The sequence below is a fragment of the Branchiostoma lanceolatum genome, chromosome 11 (genome assembly GCF_035083965.1).
Source record: "Branchiostoma lanceolatum isolate klBraLanc5 chromosome 11, klBraLanc5.hap2, whole genome shotgun sequence".
Classification (NCBI taxonomy): domain Eukaryota; kingdom Metazoa; phylum Chordata; class Leptocardii; order Amphioxiformes; family Branchiostomatidae; genus Branchiostoma; species Branchiostoma lanceolatum.
This window is the reverse complement of record NC_089732.1, coordinates 10,610,345-10,634,448: the sequence shown is the minus strand read 5'-3', so window position 1 is coordinate 10,634,448 and position 24,104 is coordinate 10,610,345. Positions and strand designations below refer to the sequence as shown.

Below are 24,104 nucleotides of genomic sequence, written 5' to 3'. Positions count from 1 at the left end.
CGTCCACGGATTCGAACCAGTTACCGACTAATTGGAACCACTGTGAAGCCGCTACAAATTGAGCTTCAGGGACTTATTGATCTCCAAGCAGATCTATCGGTGGTAAGGCAGTATCAAAAGCGCCAACCAGTATATCCAAAAGGCCACGCAAATCTATCGATGGCCAGGCAGTATCAAAAGGGCCAACCAGTATCCAAAAGACCCCCGTGGCCTATGGGATCCGGATACGGGCTGCCCTTTTGATACTGTCTGGCCACTGATAGATCTGCTTGGAGATTAGCAGGGAAATCCCTGACCTCTGACAGGATGCATATGAAAGGTTACAGAACGAAAGCTCCCGATTTCCGACGATTTCTAAGATGTACCAGAAAGTGTGGAAATGGCAAAGGGCGCTTGACCTTCTTACTGTAATGATGACGTACGAAAACGGATTTCAAAGATAACGGTGACGATATGATGGCGTCTCAGCGCAGAATGGAGTTGAAACGTAGGGAGTACGAAAGTTTTGAACAGTATTAACAATTGCTCAAGATCTTCATACATGTTCGGGGTTCAAAAATCACCAAGATGTGACATTGGCGATTGTCCGAGACATTCTTATTTGTTCTGGTTTGAATCCGGAAATCGCGAAGGTGTAACACTGCGCGGCGCCAACATATGAAAATGTCAAGTCGTGTCAGTTTTCAATGAGATTCTCAAGAAGAGAAAGTTGCCACTTTATACACCTACGTAGACATATCTCATTACGTCTTTCTTCCTAAGGCTAAGAAAACTCTTTCATGTCTGGATCCTTGTCTATTACTTGTAAGTCATATGACGCAGATGAGGACCTTTGATCTGAGAGATCAATTAATGAAACTACTCCAGGATATTAGAAAAATGATAAAAGCAGTGGACCTATGGCCGAGTAGCGGGGTTAGCATCAGACTTGAAAAACAGGGAATCGACAAGAATTTTAAGAGCCTGTAGCCATCCTGTAGCAAACATGTTTGAGGGATAGAAATTGCTGGCACAAAGATTTACAACTGGTTAAAAGTTGGTGATGAAACAATACTTAGCAATGCAGCATCAAAAACGTGACAACTAGTTAATTGGACGTTCCATGATAACGTTGTAAACTGCACTCAAGAACCAAGCCTGCTTCAAACCTTCCAAAATGCCATTCACGTCAAGTCAACCTTTGGAGAATACGTACGTTGCTGTCAGTATTCATTGTGTAATACTGGTAATGTAATTTAAACTCAAGAGATGGGTACCTTCTCATCATGAGGAAGGCCAGGACATGCGAATCACGAGACAGGTTTCTGCCGTACAATGGCAATGCTTCTTTTCTATTGTTACTAATGAGAAGGCCCTGGCCCATGGGAGAAGCGTTGTCATTTGAAAATCGAGTCTTTGAAAGAAGGTCTCTACATGTACATAGACTAATTGTTAGAATCCCTAACCACCCTGTCAGAAACAGTCTCAAAGGAAAGGTATGGAGCTGTCGGTGTCTATTTTTGTCCACTGTATAGGAGAGCACAGACGGCAACTGAACGACGCGATGAAAGAAGACTCAAGTTGCAGCACATCACTATTGGTAAAAATCTGGCATTAGCTACATCAGGGTTGACTTGTTTCCCTTACCAGGCATTGGGACTGCTTGAACAAATGTGTCTTAGCTGAGAGTTACTGAAGGTGATTTAAGGTTTAAAGTCAATTGATGCTGCATCACTGATAATAATGAATGTTCCATTTGCACTATGCAGCATGTTCCATATCAAAAGAAATCAAGAGTGCTTTTGAAATGGACACACATGTACATGAATGTTTGATGCACACAGCCACTTATCATCGTTTTGTGCAAGTCAAAGGGCAGGCGACCTGAGGCAAGATACTTCAATGTAGCGAAATGGCTAAACATCAATGGGCTATGGAAAAAAAGACTGATCAATGTCGATTCTTAATGCCTTTGTTACATTTTCCAATGTCTTACTTTCTAATGGCTGAAAACAGTGTGGATTGGTAAAACCCATCCTCGTTCACCAGGACCCTTCCGCTCCACGTTACATCGCTCGCGGAAAGAGCGATGTAACGTGGAGCGGAAGGGTCCTGGTGAACGAGGATGGTAAAACCACAGATTCTCAATTTCATAAATTATCATTTATCTATTTGCAGTTCACCCTTTCTGTAATAAGATACTTTGATGTTTGTATTTCTTGCCATATTTGTATCATTTGTAACTTGAAAGTGATTACAATCTGACGAGAAACACAGACATCAAAGTATTTTTTGGCCTTTTGCGGGAGCCTTTTCATCGGTAAGATCAATAAAAATGAACATGCGGCTCAAAATGTAATTACGTAGGCGTGTTCTCTTCATCTGCAGTTTCAGTAAATAACTCGGGATGCAGGTGGTGTTATACTTCAAAGAGGGAATCAAGGATTTTAAAAACAGTGGCTCAATGTGGTCCAATATCGCAGCATCATATGATAAAGCAGTACATGTACATTTGTATGAAGATGAAAAATTATGGCATGTTGGTGTATGAAAGATTTTCATATTTGTCAGAATTCGCACAGAAGTGAACTAGGCTACCACAACAAAGTGCTTGACTTAATTATCCCCAGGAACTATACTACAAGCACTCAATTAGTGAATCAATAACGTATTAAGATCTTTGGAATCTGCAACTATAATGTAGAGAATTAATACTGGCTGACTTTACAGAGAAGCATAAGTGTATGACAGAAAATGATGATCATCATGTAAAACAACTAAAGGATAGATGAAGAAATAAAACTGAAAGATGCCATGAAGATTTGATGCTGAAAGAGGGACAACACAATGAAAGATGATACGTATAGAAATACGTCATAACTCAATGACAGATGGTAAGATGATAAAGAAACACGTCTATGATAAAGAAAGACGTCATAACTCAATGAAAGATGGCAAAATGATTCTGAAAGAAGCGATAACTCGATGAAAGATGGCAGCATGATACAGAAAAAAATGACAAATCAAAGCAAGATGACAAGATAATACTGAAATAAGCGACATGGCATTTATTTTAAAATCACATATCAACAGAAGCAAGGTCTCATGACTACATAATAAACTGCACTGTCAATATTCATTACTGCAGTTTGGGTTTTAATGTCTATGGTTTCAAAGAAACTCATTTATTCCCACTACTCTTGTAACAATGACATATATCAACAGATAAAAAACATCTTAAAAATCAGTAAAAAGTAGTAAAAGGGTCATAAAAGTAAGACATTTACTAGTTTTACAGAAACCTATCTATTAAATGAAACAATATCAAAAGTGTTATTTCTACTAATTGAACAAAAGGACAAAGGGCTTTAACTTGAGATGACGGTTCAATATGTACATCAAAGATCAAAAGAATATTAAAATGGTTAAAACAATTCACACCATCCAACCATTTCAACACACCCTAGGCCTGCAAACTGAATAACATGTAACTACATCCTTCTTTTGTATCAATTCCACTTGCATTTGTTTTGGTGGACTTTCAAAAAATATTCCTACAAAACAAGAACTTTTCAAGTCAAGCTTTTCTATCTAAATCCTTGTGATTCTCATTTCTGATTAAATGTGGTAATTTAACTAATGAGGATACTAGAGGTCCTGTACACTAGTAAGTTTATAGCCCCTTTCTCGCTGTACTCTGGCATGATGGCGTCAGCTTGGAAATGACAACCGCAAACGAGCCGTGCACAAACGCCAGCTTGCTGCCCTATCGCAGACAGTGTGCCGCTTAAAATGGTGAAAAATTTGCAAAGTGTCCAGTGAGACAGGGGTTTAAGTAACACAACATAACAGATCCAATGAAAATGTTGACTTTTGAACCAATGAAAACGTTGACTTTTGAACATGGACCACTTCTGAAGGCACTTAATATCTGGCTTTAGTTGTTATCCCTGAGTGCGTACATGACATCGTCCTGACTGACGTTCAGGCGGACACGTTGGCTCAGATCGCTCTTCCCAGCCTCCACCAGGAGCAGGCGGCTGGCACCGAGGGTGGAGCAGACACCTGACAGCTGGGACATGGTCGGCACGGTCACACCTGGAACAGGTAGGGTGGATTTTGGTCAGGTTTTAATTTATTTCAGCTACATTCAACCAGGGCTGTCTCCAGCTTTACATTTTTTCACGTCCCACTCATTGTTTGAAATGCCATTCTTGCAAAGTACCATTAGGCCACACCAATTTAATTTATTGGTTAACGGATTTTTATTTTCAGCCTTCTGTTTTCATTAATTTTTTTTTTTTCTAAAATTTTTTTTTTTTGAAAATAAAAATCCGTTAACCAAGAAATTAAATTGGTGTGGTCTTACGCTTGATGAGAAATATGTGTAATGGTACTAATCTTATGAGGTGGTCACAAGTAATAGCGTGGTGGTCCGTTATGCTAAAATGCACTACTAGTAGCTAGAAACCTGAGTCACTATACGTAAAAAAAGGTTCTTTGGATGTCAGTAAGAGAGACCTACCTGTGTTTGGGAACTACAGTGCGGTTGACTTGCAAATTGGAAGCAGTAAAAACAAGAGCTTTTAAAAAAAGCTGGCGTTTCGGCTACGTTTATAAGTGTGAATTGTCTTTTCCCTTTACTTGAAGTAAAATCTGCCAGAGGAAGTCACTCAAGGGCTGTTCAGTCTATAAGAAAAATTGTCATTTTGGGAAATGAGTACTGTCTTAATAGAGAAAGGCAGATTGGGGAAAGCAATTTTGAAGTTACGTCACTTAACTTAAGTGCTTTTGAAAAAGCTGGTCTTGGCCTACAACTTGTACTTATTTGTAAAATGTATAATAGGCTCATTATAAAAGCTATCAATGTAATTATGTACATGGCACGCAATAAAACATAAAATTTGAAAAAGCACCATTGAATCATCAGCACTATGGTAATTAAGTGAAATAGAAGTTCATAACAGCTAAGGTTCTATCTAAAATGACTACCAAATGTCAAACAAATCAACAGCTACCTCATCCGTATTATTCTGGTTTCCGCATTTACAACATTTCTTCCTTATTTTCCTGGGTAATTTTGCTAAAATTCATGAAAATTCCCATAGTTTTGTGCCGAGGGGCGCCACTTTCCACGTCCGTGTTGTCTGAATGAAGTCGATACTGAACAATGGAGCATTTGCTACTGTAACAAAGAATCGCTGTTTTGCAAACAACATCAAGAGCCTCTGTTTACATCGGGGATAGAAGTTTAGTGGCGAGTGTTTTGCAAGAATCATCTTACCGCGCATAGGAGCCGCTGCACGGTATTTTCCATTACAATGAACAGAAAAATTCGAATGCCGGGTTTGGAATCTATGAAGTCCTGTTCATAAGACAAAGGCCTTGTATATATTAAATGAATATATAAAAATAACAAATATAAAATATTTCTTTATTTATTAATGAAAAAAAATGATATTCATAAATATGATATTGATAAATTAATATAATATCAATATATATTTTTGATATTCAATATCTAAAAAGAAAAAAAAAATCTATGCACGGACACGAACCCGGATCTTCTGGGTCCGTAGTGCTTCGCGTTGCCAGATCGGCCAAGCTGCGGTACGTAACTATTCACTCTGGACGTAATGCTATAACCTCACTATATGGTATCATTTATGCCGATTTTTGGTCGTTTTCTTGACGAAATCATTTTTTTTCTTCTGCAATCTTGTGGAATAGATGTAATATGGTCATTTTTCAGGATATCAAAGTCCGAAACCACAATGCAATGATATTTCCGAACAGTTGTAGCAGTTACATGCGGTCGCCGTCCTGTGTCACATGCAAATCTAGCCTGCCTGCATTTTCGTGCTCTCTTGCCATATAAGGCAACGGCTATACAAGGATTTGAGAACGTATTGCCATATAAGGTCTTATTGTGTGCGACACAGTGTTGAACCAAGCTTCCCTGGTTCCTTCCTCCTTGCTTGAAGGTAAAAGCCAGGACAATGCGTTCCGGCGCGCATGCGCCGAAACGCAAAAATGGAAATAGTTCCTGTGCTTTAACTGGCCACATTATCCCCTCATCTATGCACCTAATAATTCCCTCCTGTCTTCATCAATGACCCGTGTAGAGACGGTGGGAACCCCTTGACAATCGCCAGCGCGATAAACCACTCAGTCTAATTGACTTCTTTCTCGGTTCGCTGACCGTCTCTGTTTTGCATAGTCATTATTGCTGCATCTCTGAGCATTTTTTTCAGCGGTTTCATATATTGTTCCATCAGATTCTTAACACTGCATTGAACAAAACTACCTCTGCCAATTTTCGTTTGCTTTTAAGATAAATATATTGATTTACAACTTTTTTTTTCACAACTTCTGAGAATCTTTCTTCCATGAGTATGTAAAAAAACAAGACTATTGGATCCAAACTTCCAGGATATTTCTTATCCCGAGACACATCTTTATTGATGGTTACAGTTTTCCCCGATCTTCTATTGTTCCATCTATTTTAATTTACTGTACTAACAGATTCTTACCACTGCATGGGCCAAAACTACCTCTGCCAACTTTCATTTGCTTTTGAGACATGTACAATAGATTGATTTCAAACTTTAGTTACAATTTCTGAGAATCTTGTTTATGTATATCAAACAAGACCCTTGGATCAAAATTTCTAGGAAATTTAGTATCCTGAGACACATGTTTATTGATGGTTACAGTTTTCCCCAATCTTCTTTAGTTCCATCTGTTCTTACAGGTTCTTACCTCTGCATGGACCAAAACTACCTCTGCCAATTGAACTTTCGTTTGCATTTGGGACATGTAGATAGATTTACGACTTCATGTTACAAGTTCTGAGAATCATTCTTCCATGTACAATATAGAACAAGACTCTTGGGTCAAAACTAATAGGAAAATGTCTTATCCCAAGACGCATCTTTATTGATGCCTACAGTTTTCCCCAATCTTCTATCGTTCCATTTTTAATGATTTAAAACTCTTTGTTACAACTTCTGAGAATCATTCTTGCATGAAAATATAGAACAAGACTCTTGCGTCAAAACTTCTACGATATTTCTCATCCCAATCACATCTTTATTGATGGTTACAGTTTCCCCCCAATATTCTGATTTTACTAATGATTTAGAAAACCCATGCTCATTTTCTGACATAAAGATTTTTCAATCCAGATGCGCCCACTGTCTGTGAAGATGGCCATTGATTTTGTCTGTAGTTAGACATGAGAGCCCATCAATTGATGGAACAAGATGTGGGCAAAAACCCAAGTTGCCTCCCCAAACCTTTGCATCAAGAGTTAAGCAGTGCACATCAAAAACTGCTTACCATTGCAAAGGTACCAATCTGTAGTCAAATATCACATAGCTGAGGTTAGCTAAGGTTACATCTAACTTCTGATACTGTAACAGTAACAAAGAAAAGTGACAAAAGTATTACAATTTACATGGGGTTACATGAGGTTAACCTTTCAGTATGTAAAATTGCCCTTACTCCCACATGAGAACTGATTAGCTTTACAAACTAAGGTGCGCCTAACAAGGTAACAAAAACATGAGGGGCTACTTATCCAGCATCCTCATTAAAACTCAATGTATGTGTAGTTCTTGCCAATTCCAAAAGAGTAAAGTATGTAAGACTTAAAAGGGAGACACTCGCAATTGAGATCAATGTGAATGCAGTCTGTGGGTGGCCTAGTCAGACACAGATAATTACTACAATCCAGTAGAACATAGTCGCCTAGACTTAAAAGGATGGCAATTAAAGACAAGGAGGCATTATAAAAAACATCAAAAAATCACATAGCATGAAATTGGTTCATCTTAATTCATTTCACAATGGGGGTTAGGAGGTCCATCATTAAATGTGATTTCCTTTCATCTTCTAGTTGCTTTTAGTGATGAATTGTACATCAACTTTATTGTATTCCCAACTGCAGTTGAACCTACAAGGTATACACATGGGAGGTTGGAATACTGTCATGCAAACCACTCGAAGAGCAGATGAATGTGAATGTAGGGGAAATGTACATGTAGTTCAGCAACCTTGCCAACAACCTCCAGGGAGTTCTAACAGGCACAACTGGAGAACTTTAAGTTGGGTTGACTTCTAGATCCTGCTCACCCCTAGACCCCAAACGCTACAGATACTGCATAATACACTATAGATGTACTTGTCCATGACCCCATGGGGACTGTATTCTAGGTGGACATATATTGGTAGTGCAGAATAAATGTAGGTTCAATGTATATGTGTGAGCCTTAGAGGATAGCATAACTTACCATCCAATCTACACAGACATTCGTGCTGCTGAAAAACCTATCAAACAGAAAGGAAAATGTGTCAGACTCTGTTCAAAAGAACAATCACTGTCGGGATAGAGATCAAAGCTTTTGCACTGATTGCTATACATTAGGTATTTATCATTGCTATCATAGGTGACACAGGTTTTTACTCTTTCAAGTTCTCTGTAAGTAAACGGAAAGACACAGGCAAAGTTTTTAGTAAAATTGCTCATTACATTTTTGACAAGTCATCAAAAGTTATTATCACTAATGAACATGTAAGAGCTTCTGCAATTAATAGCAATTAAAAGCACACCACATCTATAATTCCTTTTTAAATTAATTAGTGTTAAGACACAAAAGATGAGATGAAAGTGATCTCCGCATGAACTTAAAAAGTTAAAGATGGTTACATGTAACTCAAGGGCTTGGAATACTTTTCTATTACCTACAACATTGCAAGTTGTCAGAAACTTTATCTGCAATTCAGGAAGATTTTATGCAAATTACCCAAGCCACAATCTATATTTCAACCTTCTACAACAAAACAAGTCTTTACTGTCTTCTTGCATAGATTTTACAAAGTGCTTGTGTATGCTCCTGCATAGCTGAATCATTATGAAGAATGCCAAGGTTGCATTTTAGCTGCAATCTGAATTTTTTTCTATAAAAAAATTGCCGTATGCAGGTGGGTATTATACATGCCTTATACTATCTCTTTGATTACCTGTAGAAAAGTGGCTTCTTCCAGCCCAGATCTTCGGAACTCAGCGACGACAGCCTTCAGAAATAATTGCTCTTGAAGTGATGCATTTCTGTGTCGGGAACAGGAAACTGTTCTATTTTTGCATGATAGAGCACGCCAAGGCCACACTAATCCCAGCTATTGGTTATCGCAACGCTAGCAGAAGTAAGTAACGTACGTGTATGAATAAGTAACGTACGTCAGATGAACATCACCACCTATTCACTCACTGCTTTAACTTAAAGCAGTTCTTCATGACTCAAATGTGCAGGGGGTGATAAAGTATCATGGGATAATTGGAAACTGAAGCTCCTTGGCACCTTTGATCCCATATTAGATTGATCTTCTTCAAGGTCACAAATAGGATTGCAAAGTTCAGTAGAACTAGAAATTAGAGTTGAATGATTTTGTAGGTGACCTTGAGTTTAAACGTGATTTTGCACGTAAAATGCGAACAAAATTTGAATTTGTATTCTTTCTCCATCAGTCTAGACTCGTTGGTGAGACCGATTAGTCAAGCAGGGCAAAGCAGGCGCCTTAGGCTTGTGGATCAAAGCTAATCCCAACAGCTATGTCTTCATGATTTAAAATGCAATCCATCCTGCTAAAAACTTAACACCCTCGAAAATCCCTTCTCACTCCTTTTAAAAAGAATTAAGTTTTCAACTTTCTTCACCTTATGGCCATGATCTTGGGTGAGGAGAACATTTCTTGAACAGCAGTGTCCACGTGAGTCATGTTCACCAAGGCTGCTGTCTTGCGACCCGGTGTCTTGGCCAGCTCCGCTAGTTCTGTTGCGCGTCGGCAGATGTCCAGTGCTCTTCTGGCGTCACCAGACACTGCGGCAACCTACATGTAACATCACGTCCGTTAATAGATCATCAGGTTGGCAAGTCAATGGATATCAGACTTAGAAATTAGTTTTTCCCAAGGACTATTGTAGAGTGGATGCTGTTGCCACCAATTTATCCACATTAGATAGCTTTAAACGACTCTTGCTGCTAGATGTACAAAGGTTAGGATAACCAGCTACTGCCATGCCACATGCCTGTAAAGCTGATGTGTTATGCCAAGGGGCGGTTACTCCGGCTATACAGATAGACTCTCTTATTATTCAACCAAAAAAGTACAGGCTTAGTCACATAGTCACAGAATCCCAATCCATGCACAACTTTTCCTTTGACGAGAAACAAGTAACTGAATTAAGATATGCTACATGTGAATCATACATCATGACAAAGTTATCTGCTTAGACGTATTGGACATAAAGATGGAATACAGCATTCATACACGATAATGAGGATTTGATGCATCTTCCTAAGCATGCTAAAGCATAATTCATTAGTAGAAAATATGAAAGATCAGTCTTTTCTTCTGTCAAGAGAGAAACTTGACTGTGATTTATACAAGCAACAGCAAGAAACCATTCTGCATGTACGTATAGCACATTCTGAAGTAGCTTTTTAACTAGCACTACTCAGAATCTCAGCAGGGGACTTTCCCAGAATTTGTGACTGCTTCCAATCTCAATCACTTTCTCTGATGTATGAATTCAAAGATCAACCACATTTTTATTTGAACTTGAACTCCTTGCTAGATCTACCAGCCACACTATTTCTATATTTCAAATTTCAGTTCTTGTCACATGGTCTGTTAGATTGTCAATTAATGAATGTCTCACTGCACACAGTACCTTTCTAGCAGCAAGCTGTATGGCATCGTCCTCAAAAGCCTGGAGACCCTTCATGCGCGACATGACGATCTCTTGCAACTGTCGGAACGTGTAGGGTTGGAATGTCATCCGCGTAAGCCCCTACGCGACAAGTCACAAGCAATAAAAGATGGTGTCAGCTGGGATACAGATCGTAACACTTAATGATCATCAGGGACCAAACATCATGACAACACAATCTCCTCATGGCTTACAGGGCAATCTGCTTATAATCATTTGTGATCTAATAGAAGTAATAGTGCTGATCTTTAAGTGATGGAAGACCCAATAGTGATAACATAAGACACACAACAGCACTAGCAATTAGTCATACTGTCACATACGATGATATCATTAGCATACTTTGTGTGTCCTTAATTATAAACATTTGCACTGGTTATGGAGTTAAGCAAGGTTAAGGTTAACACATGTTCTGTGGCAAGACTTCATACTTGCATCTTTTGCATCCTTAAGAAATACATCAGAAATTTGTACTGATTGTTGGCTTAAGCAGCAAGGTTAAGGTTAACATATGTTCTGTGGCCAGACTTCATAATCATTTGCATCCTTAAGAAATATGACAATTAAGTTTTAAGATTTTGATAAACTTCTTTCTCTTAAGACTTGCAAATACCTGAAGCGCTAACAGTAGGTTTGACTAATACTAGCCGACAGGAGGGAGTTTTCAACTGAGTAATCAGCTGGCACCATCTGGTGACTACTGATAAAACCTTTGATGACATTTAGCTAAAGGGGGGCATCATCTGGGAAACCTGACGCCTTGTCTGTTCCTAAGGTGCAAGCAAGTAGACAGTTAAGTTCAAACTCATGGCTCTCCCAAACTCACGAGGGGCAAAGTAGGGGGGAGGAGGTCCCAGGCTAAGGTGTGCAGGGCTCCAGCCTGGCACGAAACAACTCAACGGTGGGAGCCGTCACAATCGCGGATACAATAATTGCAACAATGCAATAATGGTGCTACATCACCTTGTTACGATCGCTGAGGCAGCACCATCTTTTGAATCTTCGAATCTACGTACTGTTATTCTTGATTTGTTAACGGTAACTTAATTATATCTACTACGGTCACTAGTCAACCGCTAAAATTTCATCACAGCAAATATTTGATCACTAACATTTGAGACAGTGATGTTTGTTCCCACCGCTAAAATTAAATGTTGTGAACTCCTCTCTTTCCCCCCAACTGCTAAAATTACAAGCCACAATGTTCCAAATTTAGAAATGTAGGTCACTCTTAGACGATTTTGTGTCAAGCAGCACCTTGCTTTAACTTTCAGGGGAGAGCCTTATAAATACTTTAGTAGTTGGACGATGTATCTGAAATGTACTCTGGCTCAAAGGTGAACTGTAATTTTCAACACAAATACCCTTATCCAAATTTAGAAATGTAGGTCACTCTTAGACGATTTTGTGTCAAGCAGCACCTTGCTTTAAATTTCTGGGGAGAGCCTTATAAATACTTAGTACAACTGTAGTTTGACGATGTATCTGAAATGTACTCTGGCTCAAAGGTGAACTGTAATTTCCAACACAAAAAAAAAACTTTACCAAAATTTAGGAATGTAGGTCACTCTTAAACGATTTTGTACCATGAACCATGAAATCAAAGGTTATCATAATACCTTGAATGGTCTATAAATTACATTAATTACACAATGATTGCAACAGTGCCCCTGAAAATAGGAGATTAATGGGGAGATAATATCACTGGGACCATAATCACTACATTGTAATTTGTGGACAAATAGATATAATTCTGTTTCTCATCATCATCATCATTATTCATTATTCTGTTTCTAGTGAGGTTTTATTGTACAATTTATTAAAAACGTCATTCATTTTAAAAGCATGCAAATGTTTAACCCCTGGAAAGAAGTATCAGATCTTTTAAAAAGAACAATGCAAGGTTTGTAACTTTTTCTCTGTCTGTTTAACACCGTGCGAGCAAGTATTTATACAGAGGTCTACATCTACATCATTCTACATCTACATCATTCTACATCTACATCTACACAGTACTCGGCAAAGCCCCGCTAGGACATAACGCCGAGGATGAAATGTCAGGGTCACGTCCAGCTGCAGCAGGTGGTGGTGGTGATGGTGAAAAAGAAAAATCCGAGAAAAGATAAACATAACTGGTGCAACAATAAATATATAAATAGTACACATACACGCACTATTGTTAGTAGTGTTGTATAGTTTGAGGCCCAAAAGCCTTTTAGAGGGCAATAGGGGCAGCGGGTTGCTAACCTTAGGCACAGCAATTGACGTCAAAGCCCATTCCTCTCCTGTAACATTTTACCTCCAAGCAATAATTGGGTGTTAGGAAAGTTGCCCTAAGTGCATTCTTCAAGGACACAACACTTGGCTATGAATCAAATCCTTGACCTTTTGACTTAGGCCTAACCATTCAGCCATCCACGGCACTTGAGTGAAGTAGAGAAAACTTTTAAACATTACAACTTCATCCTTAAAGTGCCATGTGAGTACTGTAAAAAGACATTTCACAAATGGTGCTTTTTACCTCTTTTTCAGATAATTCCTCCATTTTGTTTATTTCACACATGAAAATGTTTTGTCTCCCTAAATTTCCTTTTTTCTTAATACAACAGTCTCTACATGTGTAGCACAGGGGTTTTTCTAGAAAAAAATTACAAGGGGAAGCATTGCGAGGTAGTGGAGCAACCAGGCGGAGGGATGGTGTGGAAGGGGGATTTCTGGTGTGGAGTTTTAGAGAATTTTAAGTTACAATGGGGCATTCTTTGGCTTCCTGAGGGGCAAAATTACTGTCAGACAAATCTCAGTTGAAGACTGTGGCCATGTGACCTAGTAGCATCCCTGGTCAATCAGAATTTTATGCTTGTCAGAGAACGTGCTCCCCAGGGTAAGGGGGCGCATGGTCAGGGTATGGGAGCGCTCCACCCCCGTTCCCCTCTTTAGATGAACCCCAGGCCTGTAAACACAGGCACTTGTACTAACCAGACGGCTGGACACCCTGTTCATCATCATTCTCTCGGGCAGGTCCATGGTGTTTGCGATGGCCAGTACAATGAGCTTGGCCTGGGGCCTGGTGGGCCAGTCGAACAGGTTGTACATGACACTCTGCTTCCTTGTCCACAAGAGGTCCAACTGAAGAGGAGCAAAGATTAGAAATGAATGACAAGGATATCTCTTCAGCGACATTTCAAGCCAGGAAGTTCACAATGGGCTGTCATCATGTAGACTTATAACATGAATTTCTCAGCAGACAGTAACCAAATATAAAGTCTGTATAAACACTTGAGAACTGCATATCCTTTTACAAGGATATTCTTTGTGTGAAATGCAAAACTTACAAAATTATCAGAATATTGCCTGCACAACATCACAACAGTACATATTACAATCATCGCTCCCTTTCCAAGTTTTAAGAAATCCTTTAGCACTTTTCATGAATTTGATGACAGGGAAACCTCCCCCCTTTCTTTGAATTTTCCATTTTCAACATATTTTACCAGAAGAAGACATTAAGTTAGATATGTTCTGCATAGTAGACATAGATACACATACTGACTGTACCATTTGTTGTAGACTCAGAAAAAGTCAAAGGCCTGCCGCCTGATTAACACACACATTTTTTAGTCGACTCAGGGCCGTGCAAGGCGAACCCTAGGCCACTCAAGTAGCGTTTTCTAGTACGGAAACTCTACTTGAGCAGCCTAAATTTCCTTGTGTAAATCGGGCCAAAGTTTCAAATAGGATTGAAGGTTGACAGAATTGGTGCAGAAAACGTACCTCATCCACCAGTAGGACTGTGGACTCTCTCCGAGGGGCGGGAGTGTTGAACCTCTTGTCTAAAATCTCAGCAGCGTGTTCTGGAGTGGCCTTCTGTCCAGTCAGGGCCTGTGGGACACAACAGCAAACTCCACATGACCTTATTGTCAGTACAGTCCTTAAGACTATGTTAGAGTAATGAGCACCATATAACTAGACTACTTCATACCATGATTTATTTATGACATAAAAAAAGGGGAATCCCATAGCCTATTTGAGGCCAAGGGGCAGTGGGGTTAGGGTCTAGGGCCCAGTATTAGAAGGTCTTTTACCAAAGTCAGGTACTACCCATTTTTACACCGAGGTTGACTGAGGAGATTTGTGTTAAGTGCCTTTCCCAAGGGCACAACATCGGTGGCATGTCATGGGATTGGAACCCAGGACCTGGGTTCTGGACCAAACACCCTAACTGTTAAGCAACACGATGCCACAGGGGCGCCAGATTCATGTATAAAAGATGTGTTGGAATATCTTTGACTTCATTTTTTTCATGAAAATCAGACATTCCGATTGTCAATGATTCTCCTAGGTACATCAAATGAAGGTAAGATATCAGATGTTTACAAATCAATCACTAAAACTAGATAATAACAGAGATTACTTATGAATGTGTTGAGCAATTCACCATGTATAAAGGATATGCTGGATATCATTGACTTGATTTTTTCATGGAAATCAGATATTCTAATTGTCAATGATTACCCTACATTGTAGGTGAAGGTAAGTTACCATAACTAGTTTGCAAGTCAATAACTACAACTCGATAATTACAGACTGAGAGATTACTTTTTGTTTTGAGCAATTCATCATGTATAAAGGATGTGCTGGATATCTGTGACTTGATTTTTTTCATAAAGATCATTATGTCATAATTGTCAATGATTCTCCTACATTGTAGTTCAAGGTAAGATATGATATGTTTATAAATCAATAATTAAAACTCGATAATTACAGAGATTACTTTTTGTTTTGAGCAATTCATCATTCTAAGCTTCAGAATTATCCAGCAGACGACTAGTAATCTCTCTGAGTAATACTATATAATCGTAGTGGCAAAGATTCTGATTGCTTTCTCTGTTAACAGAAACTCTGATCATGATCTCTAGATCTACTGGTAGAATCACATGCCACATTGGGTGTTCTACCGACATATGTGTTCCCCTGGATGTTATCTTTTTGATGTAGGGCAAGCTATCGTGATTATTTCTACATATTCTTACCCAGCGATGTGAATCATACCTCGTTACAATTACAAGATAGGTAAATTTGGATTATGCAGTTCAAAGAATAAGTGCATCAGCAGCCACCAAGTTACAGCAGGTGAACATATCTTTTTTGCTGCAACAGGTTAGACTTAGAGGAATGGATTCTCTCAAGCTTTTTTTCAGATTTTTCCAGGGCCTGAGGCAAAACTTTTCTCTTGCGAGCCATTTTTCTGCATGCCAAGAAACAAGTATCACAATAAGGAATTGTGTTGTGACCCTGACAAACATTTGTGTACAGAACTTTTTCTAGGAAAAAAATGTAAGGAGGCATTGAAAGAAAGGGGGGTGTTGGTGTGGAGTTTTAAAGGATTTTGATTTAAAATGAGGCACTCCAAGGCTTCTTGATGAGAGGGAAATTACTGTCAGACAAGTCACAGTTGAAGACAGTGGCCACTTGTGGCCATGTAGCATCAAATTTTATGCTTATCAGAGAATCTGCGACCCAAGGGTGAGGGGCACAAGAATAGGGCATGGGGGCGCAGCGCCCTTGTTCCCCTTCTCAGAAAAAAACTTGATGTGTTGTAAAGTGGTTGCAATGACCTTGAGTATCTGGGTGTGGGCCTGGTGTGGGTCCGTCATTTTCATGCCGTTAATCTCCACGAACTGAAACTCGGGCAGGTTACTTTCGTCCACTTCCTCCTGGAGGCAACGCAGAACCTCGTGTACAGTCGCGGTCTTTCCCGTCCCCGGGACTCCAGATATGTACATGCACCTGTGGTCAGGAAATTACACTGTTACTTATACATAGAAATGTTAAGTAATAGTGGTATAGTAACAAAATAAGAGGTGGTATTGTGGTAACAAGGTTACTTTCATATGACTGGTGAGAACCTGTATTGTGGTGATTACTTCATAAGAAGTGTACAAGAATTCAAGAAATCATCTTCCTGACACTTTTCTGAAACACCCTGTCTATGATTTCTCACAAATATATAAGAAAACAAGAGTTCTCTACCAGTAACAGTATAAAGAACAATTGTCAAATTGTTCACAATCATAATGTCACATTCAAGTTGATGGCTCTCTTAACTAGACTAGCAGCTTTTTCCAGACTATCTTTTGACCTACTAGACTACATTATTATATGACTCAATGACTTGTGATTTCCCCTAGTAAAACAAATAAAAAAGAATGAAATGAATGACCATTTTTCTACTTTCCTGAAGACTTGCTACATTTATAAGTAAATACAAATAAAAGGAAAGCATAAGCGTGTTGTTTCAGAGAAGTGTTGTGTTTCAAAGACACAACCTTACCCTCCAGTTCCGTCCAACAATCTGCCCTCCACAAAGGAGTAGATATTTCCAAACTCCAACTCTCTGCACGGCAGGGACTCCGGAACAGCACTTACATGAAGCCTGCAACAAAGGAAATGTAAATCAATAATACAAAACGGGAGCAAATTTGATTCTTGACATTCACATTCATAATTGAGTTAACTAAAAATCAATTCAATGTAATTTTTCTTTTAAATCAATAAGACAAAAAGGGAGCACTTGCCATTCACACGAAAAATCAAAAATCAATTGAGTGTAGTTATTCTTTTAACCCTTTCTTCTAAAGATAAAAATGATATTACTGGTCCAGGGATGATTCAGTCACAGTTGATAAAACCAATTTGTGCAGTTACAAAAGGAGAGCTTACAAAATCAATTCAGTGTACTTATTCTTTTAACCTGTACTTCTAAAGATAATAGCTATATCAGTGAACCTGGGATAATTCAATCACAGTTGATGAAACCAATTTGTACAGTTGCAAAAGATGAAAGCTACCAACATCAATGCAAAACAGCTATTCTTTTAACCTGTTCTTCTACAGATAATAATTATATTAGTGATCTAAGGATAATTCAGTCACAGTTGATAGAACCAATTTGTGCAGTTACAAAAGAAGTCTCAGAGAACTTGGCAGCTTTTTCCTAAAAAAGTTGCAACAAAAACTCCTCGTAAAATCATTAATCCAGGGTGTTATCGCTCCCTTGGAGGAACCCCTCCCTTGTAAAATAACAGTACTATAAAAAAGTATGATTATGGAAGTCAATAACGGCCAACTTTAGTGCGAGCACAGTGATGATAATGATAACTATAAATATGACCGTATATATAGGTTCTGACTATAATACACACACCTAGCTCTGGCTTGCTCTAGAACGCCCATTGGCTCTTTTCTTTGGCGTGGCGTTTTTGGGATGTTTGGCATCATGTCATCTGCACGCACACTCTTCCTACGTGAAGGGGTTTTCAGGGGCGTCTTCTTCGGCGTCTTAGCTGATTTCCGTGCTGGGGTTGCTCTATTTATCAACTTCCTTGAAGACTTTCTGCGAGGAATCTTTTCATCGTCCGTACTACTGTCTTCACTTGAGTCACTTTCCGAATCATCCTTAATGTTTTGCTGTGCGAGTCTTCTAGATGAAACTCTGGTCTTTTGGCTGGGTTTGTAATCTTCATCATTGTCTGAGGAGTCTTCTCCACCCGATATATCCTTCAAGACTTTCCCTCGTGCGGTAGATCTTCTCTTCTTGGATTCTTCCTTGGTGGGTTTCTTGCAACTTCTGGCTTCATCGGAGTCACTTTCCACACTTTGTAACCATTGCTTTGACCTACAAGAAAAACAAAATGGAACAAGCTGGTAGGGGGCCCAAACCTACATCACGTCTTCCTTACATCAAAAGCGACGTCCAGGACAAAAGATACATAAACTAGAAGTTTTGTTGCAGTACCAAGGTCATACACCGGGGGCCTAAACAAGACCTTGACCTTCGTCTTTCCAAGACCTACCCACATACCAAAGATCATTACAATCCATGCAGAGGGCCTAACATCATGCTGACCATAAATAGCCTCAAATACAGAGACACACACACCAAAAACAATACCTCCAATTTCATTGAGGTAACAAATGACCTGAAATTGGTCTAGCAGAACTTTCCATCTAATCTATAGAGATAATTCTTATCTCAAAAATTGTACCCAATTTCCCTTACCTTGCTCTCAATGTCCTTGCTGGTGTCCTTTTCTCTACTAGCCGTGTAGACTTCCTAGCAGAACCTGTTTTGGCGACAACTTCCCATCCCTTCTGATCTCTCTTCAACAGCTTTGGGGTAACTGTGGTCTTCTTCAGCTCCACCTCACGTTTTGGGGTACCCTTGGCAACTGTCTTCAAGCTACTTGTGACATCCTTGGAGTTATTTCCCATTCTTAGACGTAGGCCGTTCCTTGGAGGAGTCAGTTTTGCAATTTGAACAGGTTCTAGTAGAACGATGCCATTCAGCAAGTTGAGCCGTTTCTTGTCTGCCATCTTCTGATTTTGGTCCTCTGTGGTTTTCTCCATCTTGTCGTTTGCAATGCTAAATCTAGTCCTCTTGTTTGTCACTGGGGTAGGGGCTTCAGATAGGTCTCCCCTTCTGTCCCGTGCAGCTTTCTTCAGTGCCTGTCTGTTGCTACTCCTTGTAGGTGTTGCACCATCTAGAAGTTAACACATATCGTGAGTTTTAAAACTGAGCTCTGTTCTTGTTTTGCAGAACAATCTGCATTGATGAAATTAAGCAGTGGAAGTAGATGAATACCTGTGAATTTCAGGCATGAAAAAGGTTTGAAAAGATACTCATGATAAGCAGTCAATGGTCTGGCAAGGTCATCACAAAACACTTTTAGTATCATGTGAATAACGAATGCACGACATTTCACACAATTTGTTTTCTACCTAAAGGTTCAAGTGGTTGTCCTAAGCATGCAGTGCCTTCAGAACAGCCTTTGCTTCTTTAGAAGCCACCTAAACAATTGTAGAGACTTTGATACTTGGATACTTTATTACGGCCATTAACCAACATACAAAATTTGCAGGCAGCAAATCTTCCCGGACATACATTTGTACATACAAACTACATAAAAGTCATTACACTACAGCTACTAAATTCACAGAAACTTCGGAATATTTCTGTATGTGTATAAAAGTTACCAGGTGAGAGAGCCCTCCTCATGGCCCTGGCTCTACCACTACCATCATCATCATCATCATCATCATCATCACTGCTGCTACTGTCATCATAATCAGACTCTACACCAAAGACATCTGGTTCGGGTGAAGTCAGGATGTCCAGAACATCAGTGGTTGAAAAGGACCTGTTCTTCGGTGAAACCAGTTGAACTGTACAGAGAAAGACAGACAAATCAGTTATCAAATAACACACTTGACATACTATTAAGTTCCCAATAGTGTATTTTTTTAACTTTTCAAGTCGCAAGCAGGTGTTCTAGATGGAGGCCAAAGTCTGTACATTAATGGGGATGCATACGCAATTGGAAACTTAACGGTATGTTGGAAAAGAAACTAAAGGGACTTAATGTATAGTTAGTATCATACTTCATTGAAGATCTGATTTTTCTTCATGGCAAATTTGTTAAGATGCAAACAAAAATTAAATTCTTCCACTTCATATTCAAAAGAAGAAACTCATTTACTGTATTTTCAGAAGTGTTAAAAATCTGAAAACAAATTTCAAAGATTTTGTCTGAAACAAGCATTCATCCCTTTTACACATTGATCATACACAAACTTCTAAAAATAACAGGATGACACCTTTCTTAGCTGGAGTTTCTCCCCTGCAACTGGAACCTTCACTTCTAGCTTTCCGAGGAGTTTTCATGTCACTTCCTCTGGATTCCCTGACCTCTGACCTAGCAGGAGTTCTGGACATTTTCCCAGCAGCCTTAGAGTCTGACTTCCCAGGAGTCTTTGCGGGTGTCTTTCCAGCAGAATGCCTCGACTTGTTGTTATTGTCGTCGTCTCTAGATGCCCTTGACCTCGTTGACCTTGACGGTGTTTTGGCCGGAGTTTTTGGCTGCTGTTTCAAAGGAGTCTTTGAAGGTGTCTTTGAAAAATCTCTGACTGAAACATCATGTTGTTCCTAATAAGTTATCTGAATGTTACATCATAGCAATTTTAAAAAAAAATGTCAACATACAAAGTGACACAATTCTCTATGGAATTCTAAATTCTTGGTAGCTAGGAAACACATTTATCTACTTGTTGTGGATAAACCACAAATGAATGACAATTGAAATTGAATCTGAACACAGTAGAATTTTCACCAGTGTCATTCTGTCATTTGATGGGATCTTGTTGCTTCTGTTGGACAAAATTTATAATGGCATTTGGATAATATTGTATTCTACATGTATTATTTGTAGGATATGTACTAGCTTAAGTGCATGTTGTAAGTTAAGTTGTACGCTTGTCTGTATTATTGTGGGTCAGCTGTTACCGGCGAGAGCTACCTTGGCTGACCCTGTGTTATGACTTGTCTCATTGCTAATAAATATAAATACAAATACGAATCTTGATAGACAGAATAGGTATGTCTGATATGGAAAAGATTAAAACAATGTCAAATATAGGAGCATGATGAGCAAAAATTCGCTAATGACAGAAATGATCTGAAGCTGGAGACAAACACAGTAAACAGTAGCACCTACCTGGAGGCATGATAGCAGTGAAAACTTCACCATCAAAGGCATAGCGGACAAACAAGACATCCAGCTCTGTGTCCTCTTCATCAATAACATCATCAGGGTCATCATTAGGGCTGGTGGTCACAATCTGAAATCATGAATTAGGAATTAGGAGTATTCAATATCACTTTCTGGAATGGGAATGTAAAGTAGACTGTGTAGCACTACTTTTTAAAAACATAACTTGGGCTGTGTACATCCGACCTCGGACGCGGTTGCCGAACTTTGCCTGCTAATTTCTTCAGTTACAAACAAGCTTTCATCAGTTTGACGCTTGATATCAGCTGGGCTAGCTAAAAGGAATTTTTACACCGATATAGACACACGTACATGCAGACGTTCATTTTTTGGGGCACGGACTCTTTTAGGGTACCCACTGGATTTAATCTGTTTTACGATCATCATCATCATCATCGTTCCTCCTCTTTCGAGGTGCAGCAAGAGAAGTTCGTCCTCCAGAATTTCTTGTCATTCATTGCAGAAAGGAGTTCCTGTCCTTCCAAATTAGTTTCAGTTTCTATGAGTTTCTTGAGAGTTTTACCATAAGATAGTTGAAGTTTAAGGTTGTGTACCTGACATCTGCCACAGATGGTTTCAGCATCGATGTCCGTGTCCACGCGCTTATTTGTGTATTCGAAGACCTCTCGTCGGTCATTGGACTGTACCAACCTTCTCCTGCCAGCGGGTATCTCTTTGTAGAACATGTACCATTGTACAACGGCCACGTGGCAACTACTATCGTCATCATCTCCTAGACAGATACAATCAAAATTTAAGGGAAAGTTCAGTATTGGTAGTGTAAAAGTATAAGCCTACTTTGAATGTACTGTACAAACAAAAATTGTCTTAACCTCATTAACATATCTATTCAGAGTTTTGGTATAAAACCTGGTTTCCCAGTCCTTTCTTTAGTCACTGACAAAAGACAGCGGAATTGCTGTCTGAAATGTCTGACTGTTTGAAAATCTCATCCAGTTGCTTGAGTAACTATTTTTGGTGTATGAGCCTACTTAGAACAATGGTTAGGTAACTTAGGTCACACCAAAGGGTGGATATACCGGCTATAAAGATCAGCCAGTTCACGATTTGAACTGTGCATGTGTGTGGAAAAAGGTGAAGGCCCCTAACTTGTAAGCAACTTTCTTGTCTAGACCATGCTTGATACCATGTTCACAGATGTGTTTTGTTTGTCTTAGGGGCCTTTAACTTTGACCTATCAGCCATAACTACGTGTACGTGTACAAACTGTACATCACAGTGCACATGTGCAGTTCAAACCATGAAGTGGTTTATTTCATGAAAATTCTATACAAACAACTAAATTGATTGCTTTATTTCTGGTGGATTTCACTACAAAATGTATTTAGTTGTACTATCATGACCCACCTGTGTCATACAAGGCCTTGACTTTGGCCACAAAGCGGTCGTCTGGGTCCACAGAGTCAGCATTCTCCACATACACAAAGTCTCCCTTTGATACTGTGATGTCACCATGCTGGAAACCACTGGAGAAAAAGAACAGTGTGTTACGTACAATTATAGAGTCAAGATAGATGTACTAGTACTTAAACCTGATCTCAAAAAGCCAAACCTTATGAATCCGTCTGACTGGTAGCGTGCGTAGTCCAGTGGTTAGCGATCTTGCCTCTGGAACTAGATGCCCCGGGTTCGATCCCGGCTGTGTCGCTCACCCGACATGCACGCTGCCGGAAAGGGTCGCAGTCCTTAGGACGGGACGTTAAGCCGTGGTCCACTGTTCATCGTGCTTGTCTAAAAGAGCTACGGGAATTTCCCCGGTACAATGAACTTTTAAATACTGTACATAGCGTCTGTCCTCTCTGTCACGACCAGTGGAAGATTAGCTCATCTGTTCATTGATATAACCTCCTTGATTTGAGCTAAACTGGTTCGAGATTACTTTCCTTTCCTTTCTTCACTTCTGTTCTTACTAGCATTGTCTTGCAATTGTAACTTAACGTGCACATATGGGATGTTATCAAAATTTTGGATAAAACATTTTAGACAGAGGCTATCAACAGGCTAACCTGTCAATAAGGATTTCCCCCCGCTATTGACAGGCTGACAGATGATGATGATGATTCACATTCACAGGCTAGCCTGCATTTATGCATTTATCAGAATTTGAACCCACGACTTATGGTTTACTGTGCCATCTCTTTACCAGTTGAGCTAACAGGGCATTTGGGTACAGTTACAGTTATTCAAAAATTACCTAGATAGCCTGTCAATAGCCACAATCTTGGTATAAACTTAGCCCTGTCATTCTTAGACAACGTTACCTGTAGTAGAGACGGTCCTTCAGCCTCCTCTCCAGCTGTAACCCCTTCCCGACCCATGAGAACTCGGGACTCTGTTCCACACGGCTGAAATATCGTGAAGGCGTTCTGGGCATTGTGGCCAACACCACGGGAAGCAGCAGGGGAAGTTGGGAGGGGGGCGCAGGGACTCACCAAAACGATACGCTAGTGACGATTCTGAGACCTTTACGTCGCAATCTTTGAAGCGAGCCGTTTACAGGATGGTGCCATGGATTATTAGAGCGGATAGTGTCTATAAAAACGTTGCTGTCGACTTAAATCCGTTTACAGGACGACAAACCCTCTCGCTACACTGACCCCAAAAAACAGGATGGTTTAAAGAGCTGAGAATTTTGGCGGGAAAGTGTTCGATGTGTAGCTTATATTATGCCTAAATCATATAACGGTATATATCTTTAAAAGTTAAAAAATATATCTTACTTTTGC

The 24,104-nt window shown here is 39.5% G+C and overlaps 1 protein-coding gene across 2 annotated transcripts; it reads right to left on the bottom strand.

Annotated features, from left to right (window-relative positions):
• Positions 1 to 3,024: 3,024 nt before the first annotated feature.
• On the bottom strand, positions 3,025 to 24,006 carry LOC136444373 (origin recognition complex subunit 1-like). Of its 2 annotated transcripts, none has more exons than XM_066441892.1 (17): positions 23,640 to 24,006; positions 22,726 to 22,844; positions 21,912 to 22,090; positions 21,304 to 21,427; positions 20,408 to 20,716; positions 19,787 to 19,975; positions 18,813 to 19,293; positions 17,958 to 18,428; positions 17,085 to 17,186; positions 16,369 to 16,540; positions 14,525 to 14,632; positions 13,730 to 13,879; positions 10,715 to 10,834; positions 9,698 to 9,870; positions 9,004 to 9,091; positions 8,274 to 8,310; positions 3,025 to 4,077 (listed from the first exon to the last, which is right to left on the bottom strand). In XM_066441892.1, the coding sequence occupies exons 1-17, from the start codon at positions 23,750 to 23,752 to the stop codon at positions 3,917 to 3,919; spliced, it is 3,096 nt and encodes a 1,031-aa protein (XP_066297989.1). In that variant the 5' UTR covers positions 23,753 to 24,006; the 3' UTR covers positions 3,025 to 3,916. The 2 variants fall into 2 exon arrangements, with proteins under 2 accessions (XP_066297989.1, XP_066297990.1); XM_066441893.1 differs by having other exon boundaries at positions 21,912 to 22,087.
• Between the last annotated feature and the right edge of the window lie 98 nt (positions 24,007 to 24,104).

Excerpts from the sequence above, each read along its gene's own strand:
- LOC136444373 (XM_066441892.1), bottom strand. The coding sequence starts at position 23,752 with ATGCCCAGAACGCCTTCACGATATTTCAGCCGTGTGGAACAGAGTCCC. Across the intron at positions 22,845-23,639 it reads AAGGACCGTCTCTACTACAG|TGGTTTCCAGCATGGTGACA; the intron begins GTAACGTTGTCT and ends CTTTTTCTCCAG. Across the intron at positions 20,717-21,303 it reads CACTGCTATCATGCCTCCAG|TCAGAGATTTTTCAAAGACA; the intron begins GTAGGTGCTACT and ends ATGATGTTTCAG.